Below are 26363 nucleotides of genomic sequence, written 5' to 3'. Positions count from 1 at the left end.
AGTAACCGTAGCCAAAGCATCCTTTCCTTCTGCCAGCATCTACCACTAATTCATTTTCCATTTTTAAAAATGGGAACAAATAGAAGTGATAAAATGGTTTTTGGCAAGCTGAGCCTGAATTGATAAACTGTGGAAAAATCTATTACACAGATAACACAAAAACAGACGAAACCAGAAAGTTAAAGCTGAGCATACCAGGCAAAAAATCCCTCTGTGAAAAAAAAAAAAAAGAAAGAAAAGAAAGAAAGAAAACCCCCACTTTTCAATTCAGAGAGAAACTCTCTTTCAAATAGAAATTTCAGGGAAGTTAATTTAAAAAAATCTATGTAAAAAACACTTAAGAAAAGTTGCAGAAAGCTGCCTTAACCATTGCTACTACACTCCCAATAAATACTACACCCCAATAGCTTAGATTCTCCATCATTACTCCAGTTCTGTCCAGTGCAAGAACAGTGTATGCTACACACAGACTACCTTATCATCTTCAGATATTCACAGATTGTCTAAACCAAACAACTAATTTAAGCCCAGCTGCAGTATCCCTTTCATAATGGCTGTCGGCTGAGGACAGCCCAGACAAGCTGAAACCTGTTGAAGAGTCCTTGTAGAGCTCACTCTCAGGTGGTGAAAAGTATCCAAGAGTGGAGGTATTTCTTGTTGAGAGATCTGCTCCTGCTACAGCTGCTTTAAGCCATTTGGAGTAAATACAGGGTATGTGAAGAGAAAGTCTTTTATGAAGTAGGCCCTATGTTTCATCAGCCCCAAGATACCACTTTCAGAGCATCAGCATAGACAGTCCTGCCTGGGTAAATGGGAGCTCACCGTTTCACGTTATAAACAAAATCAGTGCAGTAAATTCCCATAGTCACTTTCTGTTTCCAAAAGAGCAATTAAATTCTAGTTAAAACTCAAATTTGTAGCAATTTTTGTTGTCAAATACTAAACAAAACCAGGTCTGCTTTAAAAGAGCACGGTAAAACTCAGCTAAAGCATCCAGGAATTAAGAAATTTTACTGATCTTCCTCCAATGGTAATCTTTAAGATGTGAATCCGTATGAAATGCTTAACAGCTGTTCTTGAGCTCAAAAACAGTCGGCGGTAACTTTGAAACAAGCGGGGAAAAAACAAACTTTCTTGATTATTCACCTTGATTCACATTCTATTGTATTTCAAAAGCTAATGACTATGCAAGTTGGTGTTATGTACTTTTTATTGCACTAAGCACCGATGGTTTTCTCTTGTAAGGCTAAAATGGGAAATAATATTTTCAAGGCCACATGGCATGTGAAGAATTTAAATTGTATTGAAATGGTCCTTGAGACGCTTGAACTGAATGCTCCAGTTTAACATGCAAGTAGAACTGGCATTGTTTTCTAAGAGTAGAGAACACAACCACTTGAAAAATATGTGACAGCAGTCAAATCACAGTAAAGTGCTTTCTCTAAAAAGTGGTGAGATTTTGGCTGGACATATGTTTTGCTTTCTCTAGTTTCTATGAAATAGCCTTGAAGTTTCTGAAGGGCAAATATTTTACAAACAAATCTAACAAAACCAATTTCCGTTATTTCTCCGTTCTTCTTCAACCACTGTGTACGTAGGGGTGGACTCAGAGAGTGAGTCAAATGAGCACTGAGATTTGGCATTTAGCTCTACAGTAGACAGTTACATACAAACCACCCACAAGAACCAGTATACTATGCTTAGGATGAGCCTGGAGTTAGTGAATGTTCCCCAGATGAGGTCTTTGTTATGAAAGGAAGAATAAATACTAGAGAATACCGCCTCACTGCAGGAAAAAAGTTAGTTTGGGTGACTGTCTTTGGTCTTTCTCTTCTTTAAATCCCCTGACCCCTTCACACAGGGCCTGAACTGACATTCCTAAAGTCTTCTCTGCTTTTCCTTTCTTTCGGTCAGCTCATCCTTGACAGGCTCTTAAGCACACGCTACCAATACTACTGCCAGGCTTCTTTCTGGCAAAGTGTCCTTGGGCTGAAATAAAATGTGAGAAGTCAATATAGTTGGAAATAAATAACAATATATTTGTAACTGAGAAGTAAAGCGCATATAGTTAATCTAAGCCTTAAAAAATCTGACTTAGTTCTGCATAACAATAGGAAACTAACAGATATCTAACAGTGTGGTGTGTGGAATGTAATTCTTTAAGATAATGCTTTTTGAAAACTAACTTCTACATGAGTAATTTTGGATAAGTAATTTCTCCCCTTCTGTTTGAGTTTTCTACTCTTAGAAGCTAAACTACTAATAGGATTAACTGGCAAGTACTATGATAAATTACTTAATACTAGTCTTCTAGGATTATAATGATATACAGATGCTGGAAAAACTACTTCATGTCAAAGCTACATTCAGATCAGAAATTTTCAGCCTGAGAGAGAATACACAGATTTGTTTCCTGGACAATAGGTTGAAATACTCCTTGCCATTTCAGGCGTTACTGAATGATGGCCTGTTTCAGGACTTTCCAGACATCAGCAGTAAGGGCTACTTTCCACAACAGCACTCTGACTGCAGGAGATAAAGGACTGTTTATTCTTTTTTCACAGGGGAGGAAAACAATGACAAAAGCAGGAAGGCAGCAGTAATGCAGAAATCTGGAGGTGATGATAAAGGGTAGGGAGAATGGAGAAAGTTGTTCAAATAAATCTGTTCTGGCCAAAATCAGGCAGGTGACAATCCAGTATATATGACATTCATTTGAAGTGCAAATCATTTTTCAGTTCAGTAACTGAAGAAAATTTTAGATTTCATTGGGTGTTATAAAAAGCGATTTGAAACACAGAACACAAACTGAAGTATTTCAAACCTTTAGAACACAACTTTGTGTTGTTTTCCCTGAGTGCACTGTACAACCGTTAAAAACCAGAAAGGACCCTGCATTTGTTCAAAAGCATTGCTGCTGCACCCTGTGAAGTACACTTCATTGATGCTGACAGGCTACTGCTTTGCTCTTGACAAGTTGTGAGCAGTCAGAGCCAGCCAAATAGCAAGCCAGTATAACCCCGGGCTTGGAGAAAATTTCTTTTAGTGACAAACGGTACCAAATAGCACCTGGGAACAAGGCAGATCTTAAAATGAGAATTGCTTAACTGAATACAGTGAATGAATGTATGGATTTAAGCATTAACTGTATGAGGAATAGTTTAGTTGCACAAGGAACTAAAGAGAATTTTAACAGCATTTCTCTTTGAAAGAACTAGTTTAGTTGTTCAGCTGATTTAATTAATAAAAACCCCAGCGTTTCAGCAGGGACTGGTAGCCGGGAGCATGAACACCAACACACTGCCCCCTGCAGCCAAGTCTCCGGTTAGAATATCTCGTATCTTAGGTAATGTAACAGTATAACCCGATCAGTTCCATTTCCCAAGAAGTTTAATTAAAAAGAATACAGCTAAGCCAACTATCATTTATTTGTGAATCAAGCCACCACCATTTGATGTCATGCTGTCTTAGGCATTTCATTACTAAGGCAAATACAGCAAGAGTTAACCTCTTCCCCCAAACGCTCCCATTTATCATTATCATTTTGTTGATAAACACATCTCTTCCACCCCTCTGAACTGCTCCCATTTTCACACCATTTCCTCCTGTTTTTCATTTTAGTACATCTTTAAAACAGGAATAAATCAGTGAAGACCTTACAGACAGCAGCATTATTAATAATAACTTGTTCCTTTAGAAAATTGCAATTTTCGACAAATACAGTCTTTTAACAGATCATACTAGCCAATAAAAGGTAACTACACCCAGACAATACATTAGACTACTGCAAAGACCATGTCTTCATGGTCACATTAACAGGATATGGAGTCTGCACTTGAGACAAATGCAAGAGTCCGCCCAGAAACTCCAAAGCACAGGACACGCTGCAACTCACAGGAGAAAGCACATCAGTTCTCAAGCCACAAGACTACACTTCCTAGTTTTTCTTCACACATTTCTTCAGTAATTTAGATTAATAAGTTTTTTTCTGTGTAGAAACAGTAGATTCAGGAATAAGTACTTAAAGAGAGGTATGGCCAAAAAGTCATATTGAAAGATATTAAAGCTTCAGAGTTTAATTTTTTTTTTCCTTCTTACCAGAGTGATGTATCATGGATGGATTATAAAAGAATAATAATAATTACTGCCAATAAGCAATTCTTGTTCATACAAATCTGAACATTTTATTTAGTTTTTGTTCTTCTCTGGACAACTGCAAATAATATCTCAAATCAAAGATTCAGATTTCTAAGCCACTAGCATCAGGAATTTTTTTGAGTGTCAGATGTCACTCATTCTAAAATTTTAATTAAAAGAAAAACAATCCTAGAAAATGATTTCAGCTTCAACCATTTCAAGTACTTTTACTCTGACAGGCAGGGCTGTTTATGCTACATGCTAGAACCTGTGCCATCCTCAAATCTTATTTCCTTTTTGTTGCATTTTATACATAAACTTACTATGAGCTATACTTTGTATTTGCCCATAAAAGAAACTCATCAAGGCTTATGAAATAAATCTAAGCTCTAAGGTAACTGTTATGTTGAAAGAGTACCATTTTATACTGCTTTCTAAGCATTGCTAAAAAAAATATCAAATAATTTTAAAATAACAAATTAATCACAGAAAAGAAGGTATTTTTTTCACATAACTGTGGTTCATAAACTGATCGTGAACTTAGAATTGTGACTGCAAATACTACAAGTTAATGTTTCAGCTGTTGTTATAGAGGCTGGTACCTCCACAGTGCTGTTGCTATAATTCCGCTGCCACTGAGATCGTATCTCTTTATAATAAATTGTTAAATATACGTAAACAAAGTGTTGAGATATACAGATACTCATCTATACACACAGGCAAGAGTAAACTTCCTCCTCAAGATACTTTTTGCAACAGTCAAAAGACAAGAAGGACACAGAATCTTGTGCTTTTTTCTCACATGGAATTACATAGGCAAGTATTTTTATGGCATACATCCTTAATATCTGTATTTAAGCAGCATAAATGTCTCAGCATCTATTCAACACATCTTAGTACAAAAAAAGGTAGGCTTTTAAAAACAAAATTTTAAATTATAAGAATCCTTATAAAGGACTGGCCAATCTGATTAAATGAATAGTTACCCTCCAGCTTGCACTCATGCTGAAAAGCTCATAAAAAGGGAACCCAGATCGGAAGCACAATAATTCTCATGTCACATGCCTCTTAAGGCAGCTAATTTCTCAGTCATTCTAAAAAGCATTGCGTGTTTACAAACTATTTATTCAAAGGTTGATTCAGAGGGGCGAAAAGATACCCAGAAAGACATAAACTTTCAATTTCACTGAGCTGCACTGCTTTAGGTTGACTGTCTGCTTCCTCAGAAAAAGGAAGCTTTTGGCATTTGTCAGCAGGCTCAAATATCTTGAAATGCTGAAAAGGTGGAACAAAAAACTTTCCCTGTGCTGCCTTCCTATCTGATCCTTTGTCTCATATGTTCCCCTCAGGGATGCACAAGAAATTTCTCTGAATAATTCATAAGCACCTAGGCAGAAAACAGCTTCTACTTCTGGGAAAAAAAAAAAAAAAAGATTGGGTAAGAAGCTGATTACAGCTGTTCTGCTCTCCTCTATCTGGAGGAAAACTAGATTAAAAAAAGAAAGTAGGTTTCCAAACATAGTAAGCACGGAATACATGTATGTATGTATATATGAAGTATATAAGCAAACTTAGGTATTTATGCTGGGGACGGCATCTTTGTACTTGAAGTTACACATTCCTTTGAGGTCAAGACTGATTCCCTACTTTTCAAAAATCCAAGAAATCACATAGCATGAAGGTAATCAACCAACATGTAGAATTAAACTTTTAATTTGGCATTAGGTAGCAGTAGACTACAGTATCCAACTCTTCTCTTACCATAAGCCACCTTTATTTCCCAACAGCACTGAGCATTAGGCAGATGAGAATGACTTGCTTTTCTGTAGTCTCTGTTAACAGGACCAAAATAGTCTTGTTGCCTGCAGATCTTTTTTATGTCCCAATACACACAGAAGAGAGAATAAAAACCCAGAAAAGACGGTTTCCAAAGCTATTTTGCTAATAAGAATATAGATCCAAAACTGTGGGTTACCCATACCAAGTTAAGATTCCATAACATAATATTATCAGTTGAGACAACAGCTCTTACGAGTGTGGACTCAAGACTTACCAGCCTCTGCATGCTTTTCACATGGGTAGGACTAATAGATAAGGCCTCTTCATACCAGCGTTTGGCTTCATCGATATTTCCACGAAGTTCAGCCACCTGACCTCTCATGTAGAGAACATAGTGCGACATCGGAAAGAGGTTAGCTGCCTCCTGGGTGCACGCCGTGGCCTCAGCAGGCTTCCCAATTCCTATGTAGACTTCAGCTGTGGAAGAAATGTGAGGACCAATAAATGACTGTTACTTCATTGTACCATGACTAGATGTTGTTACATGTGCTGTATTTGTAAATAGCTTAATTCTAAACAAAGACTATTTTCCTCAAAAAGTTTTGCATCTCAAGAGAAATTATTACATAAATTATTTTAAGCTAATTATTCTTTTAGGAAAGTTGCTTTTCTAAATGTAACAGGACTTTGAACCTCTAAATAGCTGTTTTAAACACCAGATAACTCTTTACAGTTTGTTACTTTTAATTGAAATCTGGGTTTCTTTCATCTTTGTTTTATTTTTAAGATACGAGCATGCCAGTATTCCAGTACTATTTCAGAAAAGAAGACCCAACACAAACCAGCACACAGAGAACCTTACAGTAGGTAAGTGAACACAACTAATTACAGGGTTTTCTGAATTTTACATTTCACCCATTAAGGAAGCAGTAGTAATTGTTCCAGCTACTGATCACTAAATGGCAAGTCTGGTATGAAAGCGGTAACTTTCATACTTCAGAGCACTTTAAAAGAAATATGTTATTTGGTGTAAAGTTTCCTGGTTAAATTAGAAGAATATGTGAAATCCTTAATCAGCATTCTGATTTAACAAAATCTGTTCATATTTCCAAGTATTTTATCCAAGATATCCTCTAGAAGCTAAGAACATGTAACTCTGTAGCTTTAAAAAAAATAATAAAGAAGCTATATTTAATTTAACATAAATCACTTCTGATGAAAGCACTTGAGTAGCCTGACACACACTTGTCTAAATCACATTGACTATACAGGAAAAAAAGGGTTCATTCAGTAAGTGATTAACAATTAACAACAGAAGAAATATTTGCCTTCAATAGCTCTTAGAACACTCTTCAAGACTGCTATTTCAGTACCCTGCTGGATTATCTTAATCTCTTGCTGAATGAGTGGGAGAAGGGGGAAATAAAGAGATACTAAATGCAAGAAAAAAATATTAAAGATTCTGGGTTGAGTTATCCATTTTTTTTAATGTTGGTATAGACGCCAGAAAAACTGAGCCTCAAAATAATCATATAAATGCATTCTATTGTATCATTCTGTACAAAAGCCTTATAGATTAAGGTTTAAATCAAAATGCTCCATCAAAAGAGCAAAATGAACTAGTTCAAAACGTGCTTCTCACTGTACAGTACAGGCCACCCATCTTGGTTTACAGGCTGTCAGATCAGGATCTCACACTACAGTAGTGGATCTGGGATTATGCATAAAACTCTGAATGAGACTGATGCTTGAATGTCTTTAAAGCAGCTTTCTTCCGAGATAATTGCATCAGACAGACTTAACAGTATCCCTAACTAGTCAGCTTCGGTACAGCAGAGTGTATATTCCAGGTGACACCTGCTATGAACATCCATACTTACTTTCATCAACATCATTTCATAACAGTGACTAACAAAACCTGGACTTGCAGTAGCAGTTGGTGAGCAAATACAGTTTAAAGGTCCTACTCATTTTCTATGTTTTTAACTGTTTTTTGTAGGGTTGCTGGAATGAATTATTTTCTTCCTCTAAGACCTAATCCTATTGATGGGAGAACATATTTTTTTTACCAGAAGAGCATTATTTTGCTCCTCAGTTGACTAAAGTGTTTCACAGAACACATTCTACCTAACATAAATAGTCTGTCCATGTGGATGTATGGATTAATGCAGTATATTTTTAGAAACTAATGAAATGCATTTTTATGGAAACATGTCTCATCCACAAAAAGAACTAACACATGAAACTGTAGATCCAGCAACACTTCTTTTTTCCCTAAAACCATCTCATCTAGTCAGAGATGGTACTCTATAACTAAAGAATAGCAATCGTGCAAGATACTGAAGGCATACAATTTGGAAATAAAAATCTAAATCTGGGAGAAATTACATTTTTCTAGGATTTTACTTTTACTAACTGTTGGCAGAATCTGAAGAGCAAGTTGTAGCCATAATTTGAGAGCTGGACATACAGCAAAAAATATGAATTGTAATGGGAGTTGGGGTTTTTTTAAACCCTAAAATATTTTGGTATTGCTGTGGGTACTTCATTCTTGAGCGCTTTTCTAAAAGCTACATGGTCAATAGTACTACATGAGAAACAAGATTTTAGCAACTAGAAAATACACTACATTTTTAAAATGCAAACTATTTGAGCTCTCCTGGTTTTATTGTCTCTTCTCCAGCACCATCAGACTTGAAATATAGTTTCAAATAAACACTCCCAAGCTGCTTGTTGAAAAGACAGTTAGTAAAAATATAATTTACACAGACTGTAAAAGGTACTAAGTAAAAGCTGTAATTATTAGCAATCGATATGCAGAAACTAAAAATTATTATCTGCTACAACAATAATAGACTGAAAAATAAGCAGACTTTGCCTAATTTAACAGACTGCAGTTGAAATTCTGTATTCCTTGAGGGGAAACAAGTACGATAGCAATGGCTTTTAACACTAGCCAACAGAGGCTGCAAAACTGCTTATAAATTAGTCTTACATTACTGTAAGAGATACTAAATCTTGCTGTGCTGCTTACTAACTGCAGCACGGAAACTTGACAGCTAGTATCAGACCTTCCTAAAAGTATTAAACCTAAACAAAATAATTCCTTTATGTTTAAAGCTATTATATTTATTTTAAAAATAACCTCTCTTTTTCTCTACCAGAAGTTCCACCACCCCAACAGAACATACAATGCGCTTTTTGAAAAGCTATGAAAGAATAAATAGAAAGTTGGGCTTGTGGCTAGTTGTTAAGCATGAAAGCTCATTAAAGACATTTCTGAAACTGAAGAAGAGCTGTTTGTTCTGAGATAATGACTTCAAACTGAATGAAAATGTTAAAAACCTACACAGCAAATTCAAATACATCAGTTGCCGAAAACTGGCAAGTGCCAGCAGACTTTGTAGTAAAACCTCAGAGGGGAGCAGCAGTGTGAAGAGAAACCAGGTGACAAGTCTGCTGTGCTCTTCTCAGTGACTCCACCTAGAGAACACCAAGAATGCCTTCTGGCATTTTATTGAGAAACCAATATATTTTCCAATCAAACTGCATAGCAATACTGAGTTCAGCCTTGATGCATTTCTCAAAGGATGATCACAGCAATTGATCATTTAGGGACAGGTCTAGTTTTTAATAGTACATTCTCCAGTGCCTCACTAATTGCAAAAGTTACTTTATTTCAGGCCCTAGCCTGATACTCCATCTCTACACTGTATGCCCAGAAATGAAAGGCTGAAACAGTCCATTAATAAACCTAAGACGAAAAATTACAGGCCAGTTACTGTGTGCAACAACTTCTTTGAACCGAATGCCATGCTCATTTGCACTAATGACAGCTGGAATGACACTATATCCAGAAGAACAAGCATTTTCTCCTTTTCACATCATATGTATTAGTTTGGGTAAATACATTCCACTAAGTTTTGCATGTATTAGAACATATTTATGTAACTTTTCCATGTCTCTATAATCTTACAGGGAAGAGTAATTCTGAATTTTTGTATTTTAAGATTTAAAGTTTGTTAAAGATTCACACACACACACCGCCCACACTAAGTAGTAAAACACTGCACAACCATACAGGGAGTCAAACAGTTAAACATGGCATGAGTCTCAAAAAGGAAGTGATTTCCCAGTGGTAAATCTTCACTTTTATTTAAAGAACATGTGCTGTAAGGCAGGCGTTAAGTAATTTTATCGCTGTATTCTATGCAAGTAACCCATATATACTGATGAAGACACCTTCCAGAGTATCTGTTTTGTATTGTACTTCTGGGAGAGAAAACTTTATTATGAATGTTCCTACAGGATGCTCCTTTCTCAAGGCTCAGGGCATTTACTGTAGCAGGACAAATAGTTGAATAGCAGGATACCTAAACACTCTGAAATGCAGCACAAATCACCAGCAGAAGTATCAGGAACAGGATCATTCCAAAGCGGAGAAGAAGTAGACTTCAGGTTGCAGGATCTTCTCTGAAGGCAGACAGCAGCTCTCTTTCATCTCTTGCCATTTTTTTTTTCATTGGTCCCCATGTGCAAAGAATCAGAGTACTCTTTGTACTTTGTTGTGTCCTTCCACTGGATCTTTAACACTTTAGTTTATTTTCTAACCCAACTCTCTCCTGCTTCCCACCCATGCTTCCTCCTGCTGGTAATCAAGAATATGGCCTAAAGACCATGCTTGCTGAGATAGGTATTTTTAGGGATGGAAAGTGGACTGTGCAGCAGATTGCAACAGCAGACCACCAACATGTATGCAAACCTATATTGTGAACTAAAAAGGAATCAGCAGAGACTGTCCAGACTCCTTTGTAGAAAAAACAGCAGCAGTCACTTGCATGGGTTGGATAAGCAGCAACAAGACATGACCAGCAAAAATCAAAACCCAGAAAATAAGCAGTGGAACTAGCTGTCACAGAAGGCTGAGAAATTATCAGCATTATAGATGCTAAGAGTTACTGTGGAGGGCTGTCTGTGAAGGTTTCTAAGTACTTAAAATTGATGATGGCACAATGCAGGACAGGTGACTGCACTACGTCTCGGTGGACCTTGTCTTGTTCTAATTTGTGTTGCTTTCGAGGAGCCCTTCCACCCCAAATGAGATCACTATTATTAATCACTATCATAGCTTGCTCTTTCCAATCTTCTGTGCTTTTTCTCTAAAACACTAATTAATAACTGGGAGCCACTGCCCTGTAATCACTTCCACACAATGAAACTGTTAATGCAAAATAGGTAAATGAAAATGCTAAGAAACACAGCACTGATTTCTTGAATATAAGCATGAAGTAAAACAATAAAACTACTGCCTTATCTTACATAAATGATCTTAGACATGAGCAACTCTAATGTGCTTTTTATTTCTTGACTTGCCTCAGTGCCACACACACAACTGGAAAAAGTTTGATCTGTTAGTGATAACAGATTCTGAATGAAACCAACAGATTTTTGCAAGTCCTTAGGCTAGCAAGGGGAGGGGAAAGAACAAGAAATAATATTACTTTCACATTACCTGCATGAAGCCATATTTGAGCCAGAGTCATCCAAGGATGCAGGGGACCTTGTTTAGGGGCACTGCTTTGCAGAGATGAAGCAACCTCGGATAGTGCTTGCTCCACTCTGGAAGCTGCTATTGATGTGGCATGGACTGAACCTGTAGAAGTGATAAAAAATTTACCATCACAGAAAGAATGAAGGCCATACACATTGTATAAAACATTTAATCATAACCCTTTCCATGAGATGTTTCACCCCAAACTCCAAAAGGTTTAATTTATATGTGAAGTTTTGGAGAAGTTTTTTGAAATGTCAGGTTAATTTTCCTTGTTATGAGAGCTTTTATACTGGTCTGAAAGACTATATAAAACCCACACTGAACATTGGTAACTATACCTGACACATTTTCGGGTTGCTACTATGTATACTCTCTATTAAATTCAACATCTCTTTTCTGGCAATGTACGATCCAAAAGAAGATTTGTGAAGGTATCGTATGCTGTAATCTTCAGGTTGCTGCATGCACTTTGATGTTAGTAATTGCTACGTCTTTCCATAGAGTGCAATTAGAAGACTATTTTAGACTAATAACAGTACAAAAAGAGAGAACTAAAATACACAAGATGATCACAACATACCCCACCACAAATACACAATTAAACTGCACTGAATGTAAACCCTAGCTAATCAAGAAGGCCAAGTTAAAATGCCTTGTGGCAAAAAAAGTCCCTTGCATAAAGAACATTCCCAAAGCATACTATGTAAAGCATAATTCTTGTAAAATGAAGGATGTACAAGTGAGATTAGAATCTCATTGGCAAATGCTACCCTTTTCAAATTAATGGAATTAGAAAAACTTCTATGACTAGAGAATATGTAGTGGCAACTGTACTTTGGATAGCCAATTACTGACAGCATATTTAGTCATGGCTTTTTTTTTTTTTGAAAAAATCAAGATCATGATTATTTTAAGCTACACTCCTTGCCATCTAAGCTTCAACGTACCTCTAGTTGTTTTATAATTAAAATTACAAAATCTCAGACCGACTAGGCCTGATTAATAACTAACGGAAGTGAAATATTCCATACTGGATCAGACAAGAAGCCTTCTAAGCCCATCAGTATATCTGTAATGGTCAACAATGGCAGGTATTCCAAAAGAAAGTAGCGAACCCTCTACAAGTTGAGCTACACCCCACAAGATCATCCTCATCACTAGCAGTTAAGAAATAAATGAAACCTTTGCTCTCATTATCACAGGTTTTCTAAGAATTTTAACAAGAAGGGATTAGCCACATAAAACATACATTCTTAAGTGTGATGAGATAAATCAGCAAAGCAGAAGAAATTCCCAGCACATGGGTCAGTGGGAAGAGGATGTTTGTCTGAAAGTGTGCATCATGTTTCCCTTAACTGACAGAAACAGGGGAAAAGCAGCACAGGACATAATTAGCATTTCGTATGTTGTTACGAACAAGGAATTGCTGTGAAGATCTGATTGCTGTGTAGAGTTTGCTTTCCTTTACTGGCTGACGAAACAACTCAAACTCCAGCCTGCAGAGTTGAACATTCACTAAGTTTTTGTGTGTCCTATCTTTAAGGCTTAATTTCTGAAGAAATACAGAAGGCAAGTCTAAACAAGAAGCATGGGGAGCACATTCCAAGAAAAATACCAGCAAAGGTACCGTAAACAAGCACTAGTCACCAGCAATCCTTTTCTTGCCTAACATCCATTTCTGTAAATGCATGTCACTGCAGCCTGTCACAGGTAGCACCTAGCACTGGCTAACAGTGAAAGAGCCTCTTCATCTCTCCAGAAGAATTTGTAAAGAAAAGGTGTGATTCACTGACACAAAGGATATAATGTAATCCCTTCCTTCTGAAAAGCAAGTATGCAATGTAGTATTAGAAAGGGCCTATATTTCCTATTTAAAACAAGGACTCTGGCTGCTAACCAGGTCACAAATATTTTCATACAGAAAGTGAGCTGTTAGATTTTGAGCCTCTAGTACTTAATCCTAAAGTACATATGATAATACATTATCAAAACTTTTTGTACATCTATTATATATAAATTAAGAACCATACTGTGATAAAATTCTTATGTGCTGCAGTGCCACCTATATTAATGTTAAAATGGAGTGGATACCGAGCTTCCTATGCTAGCTAACCCCTATCCTGGACTTCATTCTGAGTGGCAGAAAAAAGAAAAAAACTTTAAAAAAAATATTTCCAGAATTTTTTTTCAAAGTGTCATTATTCAAATTGCTTATATTTCCTGTTTAGGAAAAAGTTATCCCTTAACATATTGCAGCAATTTGTTCTCTGAAGAAAATACATACATATTCAAAGCAATAGTCTTCACGTGTCCTTACTTTAATCAAACCACTAGAAAATAGTTACCTCCTATCTTTCACTAAATTAATACAGCTGATGAAAAACATATTCTAAATTAATCTTGGTATTCAATGTGGACCAAGTAACTGTTTTAGAAACTCAGGCTGCAGATTATTCAACACAATCAACTAAATTTAAGATGTCTCTAAACAACCTAAACAAGTGGATTCTTGGGGTTTATGTTTGAAGATCAATGTTAAGCAACATACAAAGAAACTTAGCGTAATCTCCTGCAGGGCTCTTTGGAAATCCCAGCCTTTGAAATCCTTCATGGTTCAGTCTTATTTAAAGTGTAGAGAACTTAAGGATGTTGTGGAACAGCACAGGAGCATCGGTAACTGGGCTTTTTTGTGTGGTTTTTGTTTCTCTTAAAATCCTCCTTGCAGCAGCTATTAAGAGAGACATCAAGCACAGGGCTATACAGTTTCCAAAAGGAGGAGGGATGACCTCTAGTTCAGCTCTGCATATCTAATTAGCACAGCCAGTGTATCATTATGTGTATTATCACATTTCTAAATCTTAGCTATTATCTTTTTTCTTTCTTCCTTTTTTTTTTTTTTTTTTTTTTTTAAACAGTAGGTTTTGACACTGCCTAATCAGGCACCTTTCAGGTACATTACACTCGTGCTGATAGCTCTAACCTATAAACCCCTAAATGCCTCTTTAGTATTGCCACAATTAGCTGTCATCTGACTCATTTCTGGCTCCTTCTGTTAAAATACAATTAGTAAGCCTTTATTTTGCAGGACTAAAAGTCATTTAAAGATCCTGTGTACTAAAAAGCTTTTTCTGACCTTCCTCCAAATTTTATTCAATCCTTTTCTTATTATAACTATCGGGACTATTTGTTCCTTGTTCTAAACCAGCTCCACCCCCCCACACCCCCCTACCCCAATTCAGATCTTTATAGTCACATCACAATTCTAAAATGTATAGTAATTTCAACTACAGCGGGTAAAAATACATAGTGGTTTGCGAGAAACTGAGGGCAGAGAGTGGATCCTACAGCCTGCTCAAGGCCTCACAGATCCTATGTAGCCAGTTACTTATTTGGTGGCTCCCTGCTGATTTTGTCATAAGCTCTGCTCCCTCTTCCCAGCCTTGTCTGCATTTTTCTTTCTTTGGTCTGTGTTCAGTACCTTCAGCCAAACACAAACAGATCCTCACTTCCAGTGTTACAATGTACTCAGCTGTAGCCTCCTTCAGATGCCCAGATACAGTTGCAGCATTTTCTGATTTAAAATTTTACCATATCTTTCATGCACACAAATACCCTTGCTCTTCCCAGACAAGTTCTAGACCTGCTGTTATAGTGTGACACTTAAGAATCAAGAAAAATCCCTCAGAATATCACAAGCAGCAAAGAGTGTGTATTTTGAAATATAAAAGCATGAGGTCTGGAAAAGTAATATATCACCAAAATGGATCCTGGCTTCTCACTTTCATTTGTTTCATTTTGTTATGAAGCTTGTTCATACTAAAAAGGCTAAGTGCAAAACAGCGACTATCTTCACAGGATCTAAAATTTGCTCTTAAAATTACTTACTGATTAACATCTGGAATCACATTCACATTGCACAATGTCAGGTGTGACAGAAGGTCTTAATCATAACAAAATGTTTCTAAACCAAAAAAGTATAACCTCCCACTGAAGCTCCCTATAATGACATTTGTCCAGCATTTACAGTTTCTACTCACCATACTAACATAGTATCTGCAACAACCATGGTTATGTCAATATTTCAATTCAATCTCAAGTAGAAAACCTACCAACAGCCTTGTACAAACACGATTTAACCACAAAGCTCTCATCTCACAGAAGCCTTTCCTTTCCAAGTCATACCTACAGTTCAACTTCTGTGAACAATGATATGTTCAATTCTTTCTCTTCAGGCTTTTCTTAAGATAAATATTACAGGAGAGTCTACATGAAACTCATCTTTTAAATACCATTTAAATCCCCCATGTAAATAAGCACATTATGACTTCCACAGTTCTTTCCTTGGTCATTTCCCAATAAATTCTTCACAACATAGCCTAATGGACATGAACTATGACACAGGCTCTATCAGCACTTAGCTGACATACAGGCTTGGAGAAAAACAATCACTTTCCTATGTATATCAAATTTTCTTTCTGAAAATGAGTAAAAGAATGGACCATCATCCTTCATGAAACATGATCATATCTATTGGCAAAAACACTGTAACAGGATTTCTTTTTATACCATAGAAGAAAATATTACTAAACAGTTTTACATTCATCACATTTTCAATGTTTCAACAGTTACATAAAGAAAAAAAAAATGCTTTAACAGCAATGCTCATGCAGGAGAAAAGAGGAAAAACCCCATGACCTTCAACTTTACATGCACACACAGCCGGCATTAAGAACATTAGTGGTGTGACATACAGAGAACTCTGTGCTAAAAAAAGCAAATCGCATGATACAAAGAGGCAGTACCTTCTGCAGGACTAATACATCACTCAAGTGATGTATAGATTGGCAGGTTTAGCCAAAATTAACAATTTTACCAATGAAATTAATTGTCTGAGACACCTTTTACACTCACAAAGTTAGCTTATCTTTTGGTACAAAATTATGCATGGAGATATTAGCAGTCAGGTGTGGACAGCATCATTCATAGAGCATCCTCTCAGCTCCTTGAAAAAGATTTTCTGTGCTTAGTCACTGTCAAACATGCTGCTGTTTTATGTCTCTTCTTACTTTTCTCTCCTCCACCAAATTGGTCTCCTGTAATACCTCATAAAAATCTATGAAAAATTGAAGTAATCAATGAAAAAAAAAAATCACAAAATTTAATGATCAGGGCTAAACACACACCTTTATAATGCAACTGATTAGCGAAAAAGAACCTTACTTCACATCCTGGCTAAAGCAGCAGTGACTTCAATTGAGCTATGTTCTCAATTCTCTCTTACATAGCTTGTTTTCATCATTTTATAATTTTAAAGTGTACTCTTAAGAGATTTATTCCACAAGCCAAATTTGTACCATAAGAGAAAGTAGTATTTTATTATGGCTCATGACAGCAGTTGTAATGTTGCATTCTGGACCAACATACTCCTTAGGAATGGCAGTGGCATAAAATGTTCTGTAATACAACATACTGGCAGATTGCCATTATGTTATACAAGACCTTCCTAATATAACTTTATTTGCAGTCCTCTAGAAATGAATACTGCCTCTTTAATTATTAAATGCAAGTGTTAGTTGAGTGCATTCAGATCTTGTAAGATTACAGCCCTTGGGGTGACTGAATGGGCAAAGAGCATCAGCCTTGCTTTACACACTATCAAACTTCCACTACTGATGGAGAAAACACGCATGTTTTGTGGTAAAGAAAAAGGTGATTTAAGTCCTGAAGAAATTAATAGAACTGCACAGTGAATACTACTTACAAACCAAAAAAAGGGAGTAAAAACCATGAAAGTAAGCATCTGATGGATTGCCTTTGAACAGATCAAAGCACAAATTAAAATCCAAAGTAAGAAGGAGAAAAAAAAATTAAATATATTAAACCATGAACTCCAAGAAAGCCAGAGGATTTCTAATAATCTTCAAACTGTAAATCAGGTTTACAGGGTTTCAAAAGATTAATTTTAAATATGAAGATTACTGTTTACAATAAATATTTTCATAGAGCCTTTGCTATACTTCTGAAATCATGCTCCTCTTCAACAAAAATTGGAAGTCAGGTCAGTAATATGAAGTGCCTTCTGCTTCTTTCACTATAAAAACCCCTGAACTGTGCAAGACACAGAACATGAAATTTTCAGCCCTTGTAACTACACTAACATGCTATAAGCATCTAGGCAAACCTCTACTTACTCACAGATAGAGAGCTTTAACTTTCATTAATTATTTAAACTATACAAAGGACTCCAATATCTCTTTTTTTCGTGGTTCTGCTACTTCTCATGCATATGGTGGAAGCTCCTTTCTCTGAGGATACAGTAGCTTGCAAATGGAAAACTTGGGCTTTACATAATGCAATCCGTGCTTGGGCTTCTGCATTCTTTCAGTTTGCCTTCATTCTGGAGCGGGTTCTTATTAACTTGTAGCTCTGCAAAGAACAAGTAATTTAATGCTAACTGGGATGTACTGCTAATAGAGTAGCTCTGAGCAAGTTCAACTCAATGACACCCAACCTGTAATAGCAATCAATCAGCTACTCAGTTGCTTCAAGAAGAAATCCAGACTTCAACCAGGTAAACTTCTGTAGGACACACATTTCCTGGAGTCTAAAGGAAGCACTTTCTTTAATTTCCAGTTACAGGCTTGTATATGAGCTAGTGTTTTCAAAACTCTGGTCTTACATCAGCTATTTTAACAACTGAATTTTGCTAATACTCAAAGTTTTATTTTCTACATTTTGTTAGGAATTAATATCTTTGACATTATATCAGTTAAAGGCTAGGTGTCAAAAATAAATTTCTTAAAGATTGGATTATAGTAAATGCAGTGACAAAACCAGCGCTATGCATAAAGCTATGAGCGAAGGACAATTTAACAGAAATGGAAAGAAGATAAAAAGAGATGGCTGAAAAACTATGTTGATTTTACCCTGCCACCTGAACTACTCTGGCAGCATTACTGTAGAGTTTGTATTCAAACAACATGGGGATTGATCTTAGAGCATGTTTAAATTGGCATCACTTCAATGAGCATAATGGCTTTTGACTTGAAATAGAGTAATGCCGACTTTCACTGCTTTAATACCTCTGAAGCATTCCAACATGCCCTACCTGCAATGCGAAAATATACACTGATATTTAGGCAATTTTTTCCTTCATGTGAATTTTCAGGGAAGGCTGTGAATGCAATTAGCTAAAGGCTTTCTAAAATTAAGTCATTAGAAACTGTACAGATAAGAAGGAAATTCTGTGAAAAAGACAAGTCTTAGCAGGCAAAAGATGCCAGCAATGACAATAATTTACAGCAGTAAATGCTAGAAAGCAGTCTTGGGCAATAACCTCTTTTATCAAACACCTATCGTTTTCTGTAACAGTCATGAGAACAGAGTATTAAATATGTCTGTAATTTTACCTCTTTTGGGATTAGTAAAACAGTCTATTCTGATGAAATCATTAAAAAACCCATTCAGTATTTAATGAATAGCATCTTGAAAGGCCAGATTATCTGACACTCTCTTGAAACTTAAATTGTTTAAACACAGTTTATCAGTTTTGAAGATTATCAGAAAAATACAGCACAGACTAACACGCCCATCAGGAACAGAAAGCCAATTTACAGCGAGAAGGTGTACAGGGCTCAGGAACTTGGTCACAGTATGGAGCAGCTGCATGGGGCCAGACAAAGGTATCTGGTTTAGGATGAGGATGAGGAAGATGAGAAGATACAAACAGTTGGAGAGGAGACTCTGTTCTTGAGAGAGAAGATGAGGAAGTATCAGAGGCTAAAAAGTGAAACAAAGAGAATGATAAGGGGAGGGGGGGCATGGCAGGAAAGAAAAAAGATCCAACAGGGTTTAATGGACTCATGGATGCCAAAAAATGCAAAGCATTTATTTCACCATTCAGTAAGATGGAAATGGCTTCTACATAAGATAAATATCACTTCTTCTGAAAGCAAAAAAAACCCCCAATACCCTATATTCATAAGTACTCTCCTTCCATAATAAACTAGATTAAAAAAACAAATTAAATATTTTTCTACTATCTTCTAATGCATTAATTTGTAAAATATATTTAAGGGGAAGTAAAAACAATGTTTAAAACTCAGCTACTGTTTTTTCTTCCTATGATAAGCTCAGTGGACTGCAACCAATACACAACAAATTGATAATCTGTTTTTAAAAAGACTGAGTGCAACTTACCTTAACCAAAATAGCCAACTGAGTTTTAAGTGATTTGCATATGTATATCTATCTTTGGATATGAAACGTGCCTGCCTCCCTGTGAGATTTTATTTCAGTGATTGGTTCATCAAAATGGGTTTTTTTTCCCATATTTATTTCCTTCATCAATAAATACAAATATGGGTGCCTGCCACTCGTGGCAAACCAGCTAAAATAGAAGGCAAACTTAAAGTAGATTTGCCGTAGTTATTCATCAGGGCATTAGAATTAACAGTCCAGCCTTGTAAGAAGTCCCCAATACATTCTTTACATAATTCGAAGGTCACACAAATTTAAATTTGGATCATTTAATCACTTTTGATTATGGGATTGGTAAGAGCTCTACATAAAACTGTTTAAGATATTTTTTTTTGTTTATTTCAACTCCTGCTTAATTGAGACATCTAAGAAAAATAGTCTTTTTACACCCATTACAGATAGGTGTGGGTTTTTTTAAAGGATTTTAAAGTTCAAATTGCAAGTATGTAAGACTTCAGATTTGAATTTTAGCTCTCATTTCTTGGTATTCAGATTGACTGAACTCAGACTAGACAGGCACAGGGGATCATCATCCCAGGTGGGAAGCAAACTTAGGAAGGTGAAAATTTCCAAATGGTCATGTGAATACACACACACAAATGCATACACATGGTAGCATTGTACTGTATAAAGAGGAGGGGAGCAAACATTGCCATCCTAAAAGGATTTTTTTTTTAATATCTTTCCTGCCCACCCCTATTTTAACATTTTAACTTATTTAAATGTCAAATTCCTTCTGCATCGCTACACAATGGGGATCCACAGAATTTGCACGAGCTTTTTCAGCCTATAAAGGTCTAACATCTCAACCTCCTATTGTTCCTATCATCTACCTGTTGTGAACAATTTTTTTTAACAGTCTGCTTAAAGTTTTCTCACTCAAACACTAATACAAGCTTGACGTCTTTTATTCTTATAGTACCATAACCTTCTAACTTCTGCAGAATTTTTCTATAATCTTCTGGATGAAGAGTTTTGGACAAATGGAGCTTTATATGTATACTACTGTATAGACACAATAGATGATAAAACTGTAGTCCTTACCAGAATTGGTATTGCAACCAGGTTTCTTTTGCTCAAGTTAAAATAAGCCCCAACCAAAAAACCCCACCAAATTCCCCCCCAAAAAACCAGAAAAAGAGAGACCCCTCCCAGCCCATCTTCCACAGTTACCTTTTAAATAATCAAAAAGGGACCCCCTATTTTTAATTTCCCATCTTGTCCTCCTTTAGAGTAGAGATAAGCTCCAACAACACAGCTGAGATTGGGGAAAAAACGACAAATTGGAACTTCTGGAAAAATCAGAACATATGTATACATCCTGTTTTCCACTCAAGATATTGGCTGCAGGATTTGAATCTGGGGTAAGCTTCTTGAAAAACTCAGTTTTGGATGAGGATCTTTACTTAGAAGTGTTGAGGAATATGCAGTCTTTAAAAAGCACCAATTCATGATGCTCTCAAGAGTGGTAGACACGAAATAGGACACCCCAAGGTATAGATCAAGAGCGTTATGTCCACATGGGGGAAAACCAAACAAAACCCCGTAACTAACCAAAAAACCCTCCCACAACACCCCTCCCAACAAGTGTTTTTTTGAAGGCATAAAATATCTATGTCTATCTCTGTATGTATATAAAACCTTTAAAATCCAGTTATGTCCTTAAAATGAAACAATAAGCTAGACTAGAATATACAATGATCACTATAGAATGGTATGTTATCTTATCCATATTATAAGAAAAAAAGACAACAAAAAATTCCTCTAAATTATGCCATACTTCAGACCAGATCATACTGTAGTTCTTTGAAATCAGGGAACCTGATCTTTGTAATCAAAACTGTTTAACACTATAGCAAGCCCAGAATGCTTTCTATTTACTTACATGATTTCAAAACTGAGTGAACTTTTGATCCAACTTTAATTTTCAGAAGTTAGATAACTAAATTTTTCTCTACTGCACAATTCTGATATTAAACAGATGCATTACACATTTTGGTGTATCTTAATCTATGGGTCACTGGATTCTAACTCATAGGCTGGCAGGATTTTTCATAAATGGATTGTGTCAAAATGTGATTAAACAGAAATTCGCATCTGAAAGGTGGCAGGTAAAGCATGCTACAGTTTTGTGCTAAAACCCAGGAAATGGAAAACTCTCAGCATTTAGAATGCAAGTAACATACAGTAAAGATTTTTGGAACATCATGGTAATTCCTTCTGCAATTTTCTCAGAACACATGGCTCATCTGCTTTTTGGTTATATGACTTTTAAGGCATATCAATTTGCACTGTGATACATGAATGTATTAAAATAGGCAAATTACATATTGTAAATATTTACTGGCATGTAACAATCTTAGCTTTTATGTAGCGTACCTGTGCACCACCACAATTTCTGATATGTATATCAAAATGTCACAGTATATATGATTTGTAATAAATGCATTTTGCTTATAATGTCAAAGCTATGACTACAGTAAGCCAACCCATCCATGTAATTATATTTTAATATATATTAGAGATTTTAATGAATTTAATTACAATGATGTCTTCAGGTTTTTGAGATTAACATTCTTCTGACTTATTTAAAAAGAAAATATGTGCAAATATCAAATGGACAAAAAAGCACAGGGCTTTCGTAAACAGGTTAGTTTAGCATAGTAATTTTCAGACCTTGCATAAGAAAATACCTCTAAGCTCCGCAATATCCATACTATAGATACTTTAATTTACAGAGAATGTGGTCAGCAAGTATTTCATAAATAAAAAAGTAAAAAATCTTATATTGCATGTCTATTTCCACTTCTATGAAGACAATAAAAATATGATTTCATTTTGCAAAATAAACCAAAAATGATGCAAAATATAGCTATGGCTAGACCATTTTACCTATTTTATTGTTCAAATTCAGTTCTTACCTGTTTCAGGATCACTGAAATCTGGTAATGTAATTGTATTAAGCTGTCGTCTATCAGCAATAGCTCTGTCTAACAGGCTGCTCCCACGTCCGGAATCACTGTAATGAAGTATAGAAATTGTAAGCTATTAAAATACAAAATTATATACTGAGATACAAGTTGCCTGGTGCCCTCCTCCCACAAAGGTTCTTGCTATAAAAGTTCTTGCTATGAACAAATTTAGTACCAAGCACCACTAACCATTTACAGTGCATTAAGCCAGCAACATTAGAACAGAATTAAGATGAGCAAAACTAAATCCATATTTACTTAAGCAATTCTGTTTCCATAATTAATGCAACCATGAAGGGAATACCGGCTTTTAATTTCACTCATAGCTAATAGGTTTCCAAAAAGAATTTATTGCACCTTAAACTTTTATGTAATATGAGGTACAGCTCTCACAGGAAGCTGGGATGGCAGATATAAGTTTGAAAGGCCTCCCAGGCTGAAGAGAAACACTAAACTGAGGACATTTAATTTTAGGTAAAGATATTATAAAAATACTGTAACTACATTTCACATAAAAAAGGTATTGCTTTTATCTGTAGAGTTTTTTGGGGGGTTGTTTGCTGTTTGTTTTTATTTAATTTAATTTGCAAATAATGCAAAATTTAACATTTGTTTGCTAATGTTAAATTTGACCCTAACAGCACAGGTAGGAACATTCTGAACACTTCCAAGACCTCAGGAGCCTAAGCAGTAGTAGTGGTTTTCACTGATCGCTCCTGTGGACAAATGCACTTAACCTCTACTTTAGCTGTAACTCGGTATCTGTCCCTCAGGCTTCTTGTTGATGTACTTGCTGGAAAACTAATTGCTCCTAGAACTACTATTAAAGATTCAGCAGAAAAGGGAGTGAAGAACTAAGTGCTCCTTCTCCTTAAGATGAGGTGTGTGTATTGAGATATGTAAAAGAAAGCTGTGAGGAAGCACATAGGGGTACTCTTTCTTTAACATTCTATGGTTAATGCAGTAATTTCACTTTTAGGATTGTAAATCTGGTACTATTCACTATCCATTAACACCTTTTTTAAAACCTCATTTAAAAAAAAAAAAAAAGCACCCCACAAAGTTAAAAATAATTAAGCTTTAAAGCAAATGGGCTGTTAGCCCAGCTTAGCAGAGTGCAAACTTTTGTATGATTCTCACCAACGAGAAAAATCTCTAGAAAATTCCTAACTTAAAGTGTGACTAAAGACTTCAATCTAAATGGCAAGACTGGAATGCAGTACATCTTTCCGTTTGCCTTAATTTTAAAATCCCCTCCTTCCAAATGTGAACTGAGAGAAGGGAAAAAAAACCTTTCAGCAACTCTTTATAGTTGCACACTTCAAAACCCACTGAAATAACTTCCTCTCCTCGTACAGCTGTTACTAATATAGTATAAATAAAATTTTGCATTACCCTAACATTATTGCATGACTGATTTCCTTACAAAATGATGGCACTATAGAAATCCACAGGAAACAGAAGGGAATATTCTGGGACACACACTATCAGCTACAGTTGTTACATCAGTTGGTGTGTATTTTCTGGTAACCACTGTATTACTTCCTCAATCTACAAGCAATGACATACCAAATGTTGCTGAGAAGAAGAACCATACTTAGCATAAGTATCTTCTAAGCACAGCCCTGACATTGTGGTTTGTTCTGTTTTCCTAATGCAAACTAAGAACTGGAAAAGAATTGAACTATATTCTAATGAACTTCAAACAGCAGGCTGAAGATAAAGATTTAAACCTTCCAAGCCTTGCACGACAAAATAAGTTTTAATATCATATGCAACACCTCATGAGGAAAATGTATGCCAATTAAAGACAAAAGAAAATTGTTCTAAATCAGCTGAACAAAGGCAAGGCAGAGTATTGCATTTAGTCTTTACTTTGTGTAGTATCTCTAGTTACACATAATTTATTTTCATTATTAAAAGATTACTTGGGACACAGAACCCAAGTTTACTCCAAAAATCTGATTAACTGCAAGAAGAAATACTTAACATAAAACACGACTTATAAAAAAAGTGAGTTCTTATCTCATTGGGAAAATGATACATCAAAATCAGTGTTCAGTCTAAACCAGAACAGAAAAGTGTGTTTCAAATAAGTATAAAGGATATTTAAATCTTTGAAAAACAACATTCTGACAAGGTTTCAAATGATCAAAAGACCTTTTATTTTTGGCTTAAAGAACTATTTAAATAAACCTTCAATTATTTCCAGTGGGAGACATAATTTTCAAATGTTGCTTCAGTCTGTGTTAAAATTACAGACATTGGAAAATTTAAGTTTTCACAACAATCCTGCATCATCGTTCTTCACTACATCTGGAGCACTGTTGGGTGAACAGAACTTCCCAGTCATGCTTCAGGTCTGAGTGATAACTGTCATCCCAGTCAGACACATCTAGATCACAGTAATACAATGTGAAGGTATTCAGCCCTTAAATTTCACACAGGCCACCCAAAGTAAGGTTATAGCTTGGTATCCGTTATTGACTGTCGGATATAACTCTGAATGTATGATTCAGGAAACCTGTCTCCTTCCATCAGGACACTTATCGACAGCTCCTGTCCCTTCCATTCCTAATTTGATTTTTATTTGTTACCATAAAACAGAACTTCAAGAAAAGCTTTAGATGTCAAGAGTAAAAATGCAGTAAAAACCATTAGATGCAAAGTAGTCCTCATTAATTTTTCCACTTAGGTGTTCTTGAAGGAGAACAGTGACAAGAGAGTTAGCAAACATTACTGTTTGAAGCTTACACAGCCAAGGGCAAGTTTTCACAGTCACTGCTGATGTCTGAAGAAAGCACTGCTTAACATGTATTTAACATAGCACAGAAGCTCTTAGCACAAGAACAACAAAAAAAGTAATGACAAGCCATGATTAGAGCCCTGATCTGTGTGGGGGATGTAACAGCAGAGATGGAAGGTGAAAAGTTGTGCTGGAGTACATGCAAAGCCTCACTGAAATTAAGCTTACATGGAAATTGTAACTATTCTGCACAGCATTCTGGCAATAGACTCTCAAACCGTCTTCCCATACACAAAACCAGCCAAATAAAATAAACCATCCTTCACTACATTAGAAGAGAAGTTCTCTCCCAAGCCCCTGCTGGTAATTCAGTGACTTCCAAGTTGGAAATAATTCAGCTCAAACCTTTCTGGTTGCTGATGTACTTGCTTTCTATAACCCCTGAGTCCTGCTCCCTGCTCCACAGAGTCTCTCTTGCTGTGACTGACTCAGGTCCCTTCCCAGGCTTTTCCAAACTTTTCCAAACATCCCCCAAACTTTGCCGCTCTGAAATGCTTATTAACTCACTAAGGAGAGAAGTGATTTTCCTTCTTTTGCAATCAGGCCAACTTTCTCAGTCTTCTTAAAGAGATGCATGTGTTTACGTAACTGAGATCAAAAAAAGTAAGAGCAAAAACTGAACAGATAATGTTTATCATACTGCTATACAGGTACCTGATGCCACCTGGTACAAAGCTCTTTTGCTGCAGCATATCTTCTCCAGAAACTGTCAACCCTTCAAACAACCACACAGCAGGAAATTCTGCTTGTCCTCTTCTCCAGGCACTTGACAAACATGTTGAATAGTACCAGCATGGGTTTCTGCAAAGCGACCTTCCCATTTATTTCACAGCTTATCTAAATAAATATGGCAAAG

General features: G+C 36.0%; 1 protein-coding gene across 2 annotated transcripts in view; it reads right to left on the bottom strand.

Annotated features, from left to right (window-relative positions):
* TTC7B (tetratricopeptide repeat domain 7B) overlaps nucleotides 1-26363 on the bottom strand; it is a 144633-nt gene that overhangs the window by 24062 nt on the left and 94208 nt on the right. The window contains exons 17-19 of one of the 2 annotated variants that reach the window (XM_037395034.1): nucleotides 22651-22748; nucleotides 11429-11569; nucleotides 6191-6393 (exon numbers count right to left, since the gene is read on the bottom strand). In XM_037395034.1, the coding sequence (XP_037250931.1) occupies nucleotides 6191-6393; nucleotides 11429-11569; nucleotides 22651-22748 (442 nt within the window). Of the gene's footprint in view, nucleotides 1-6190; nucleotides 6394-11428; nucleotides 11570-17516; nucleotides 17897-22650; nucleotides 22749-26363 lie in introns of those variants that run through there. The other variant, XM_037395035.1, reaches the window with a different exon arrangement.

Source organism: Falco rusticolus, chromosome 7 (genome assembly GCF_015220075.1).
Source record: "Falco rusticolus isolate bFalRus1 chromosome 7, bFalRus1.pri, whole genome shotgun sequence".
NCBI classification, from domain to species: Eukaryota; Metazoa; Chordata; class Aves; order Falconiformes; family Falconidae; genus Falco; species Falco rusticolus.
Note: the sequence above shows the minus strand (reverse complement) of the source record. Positions and strands in the feature narration are given on the sequence as shown.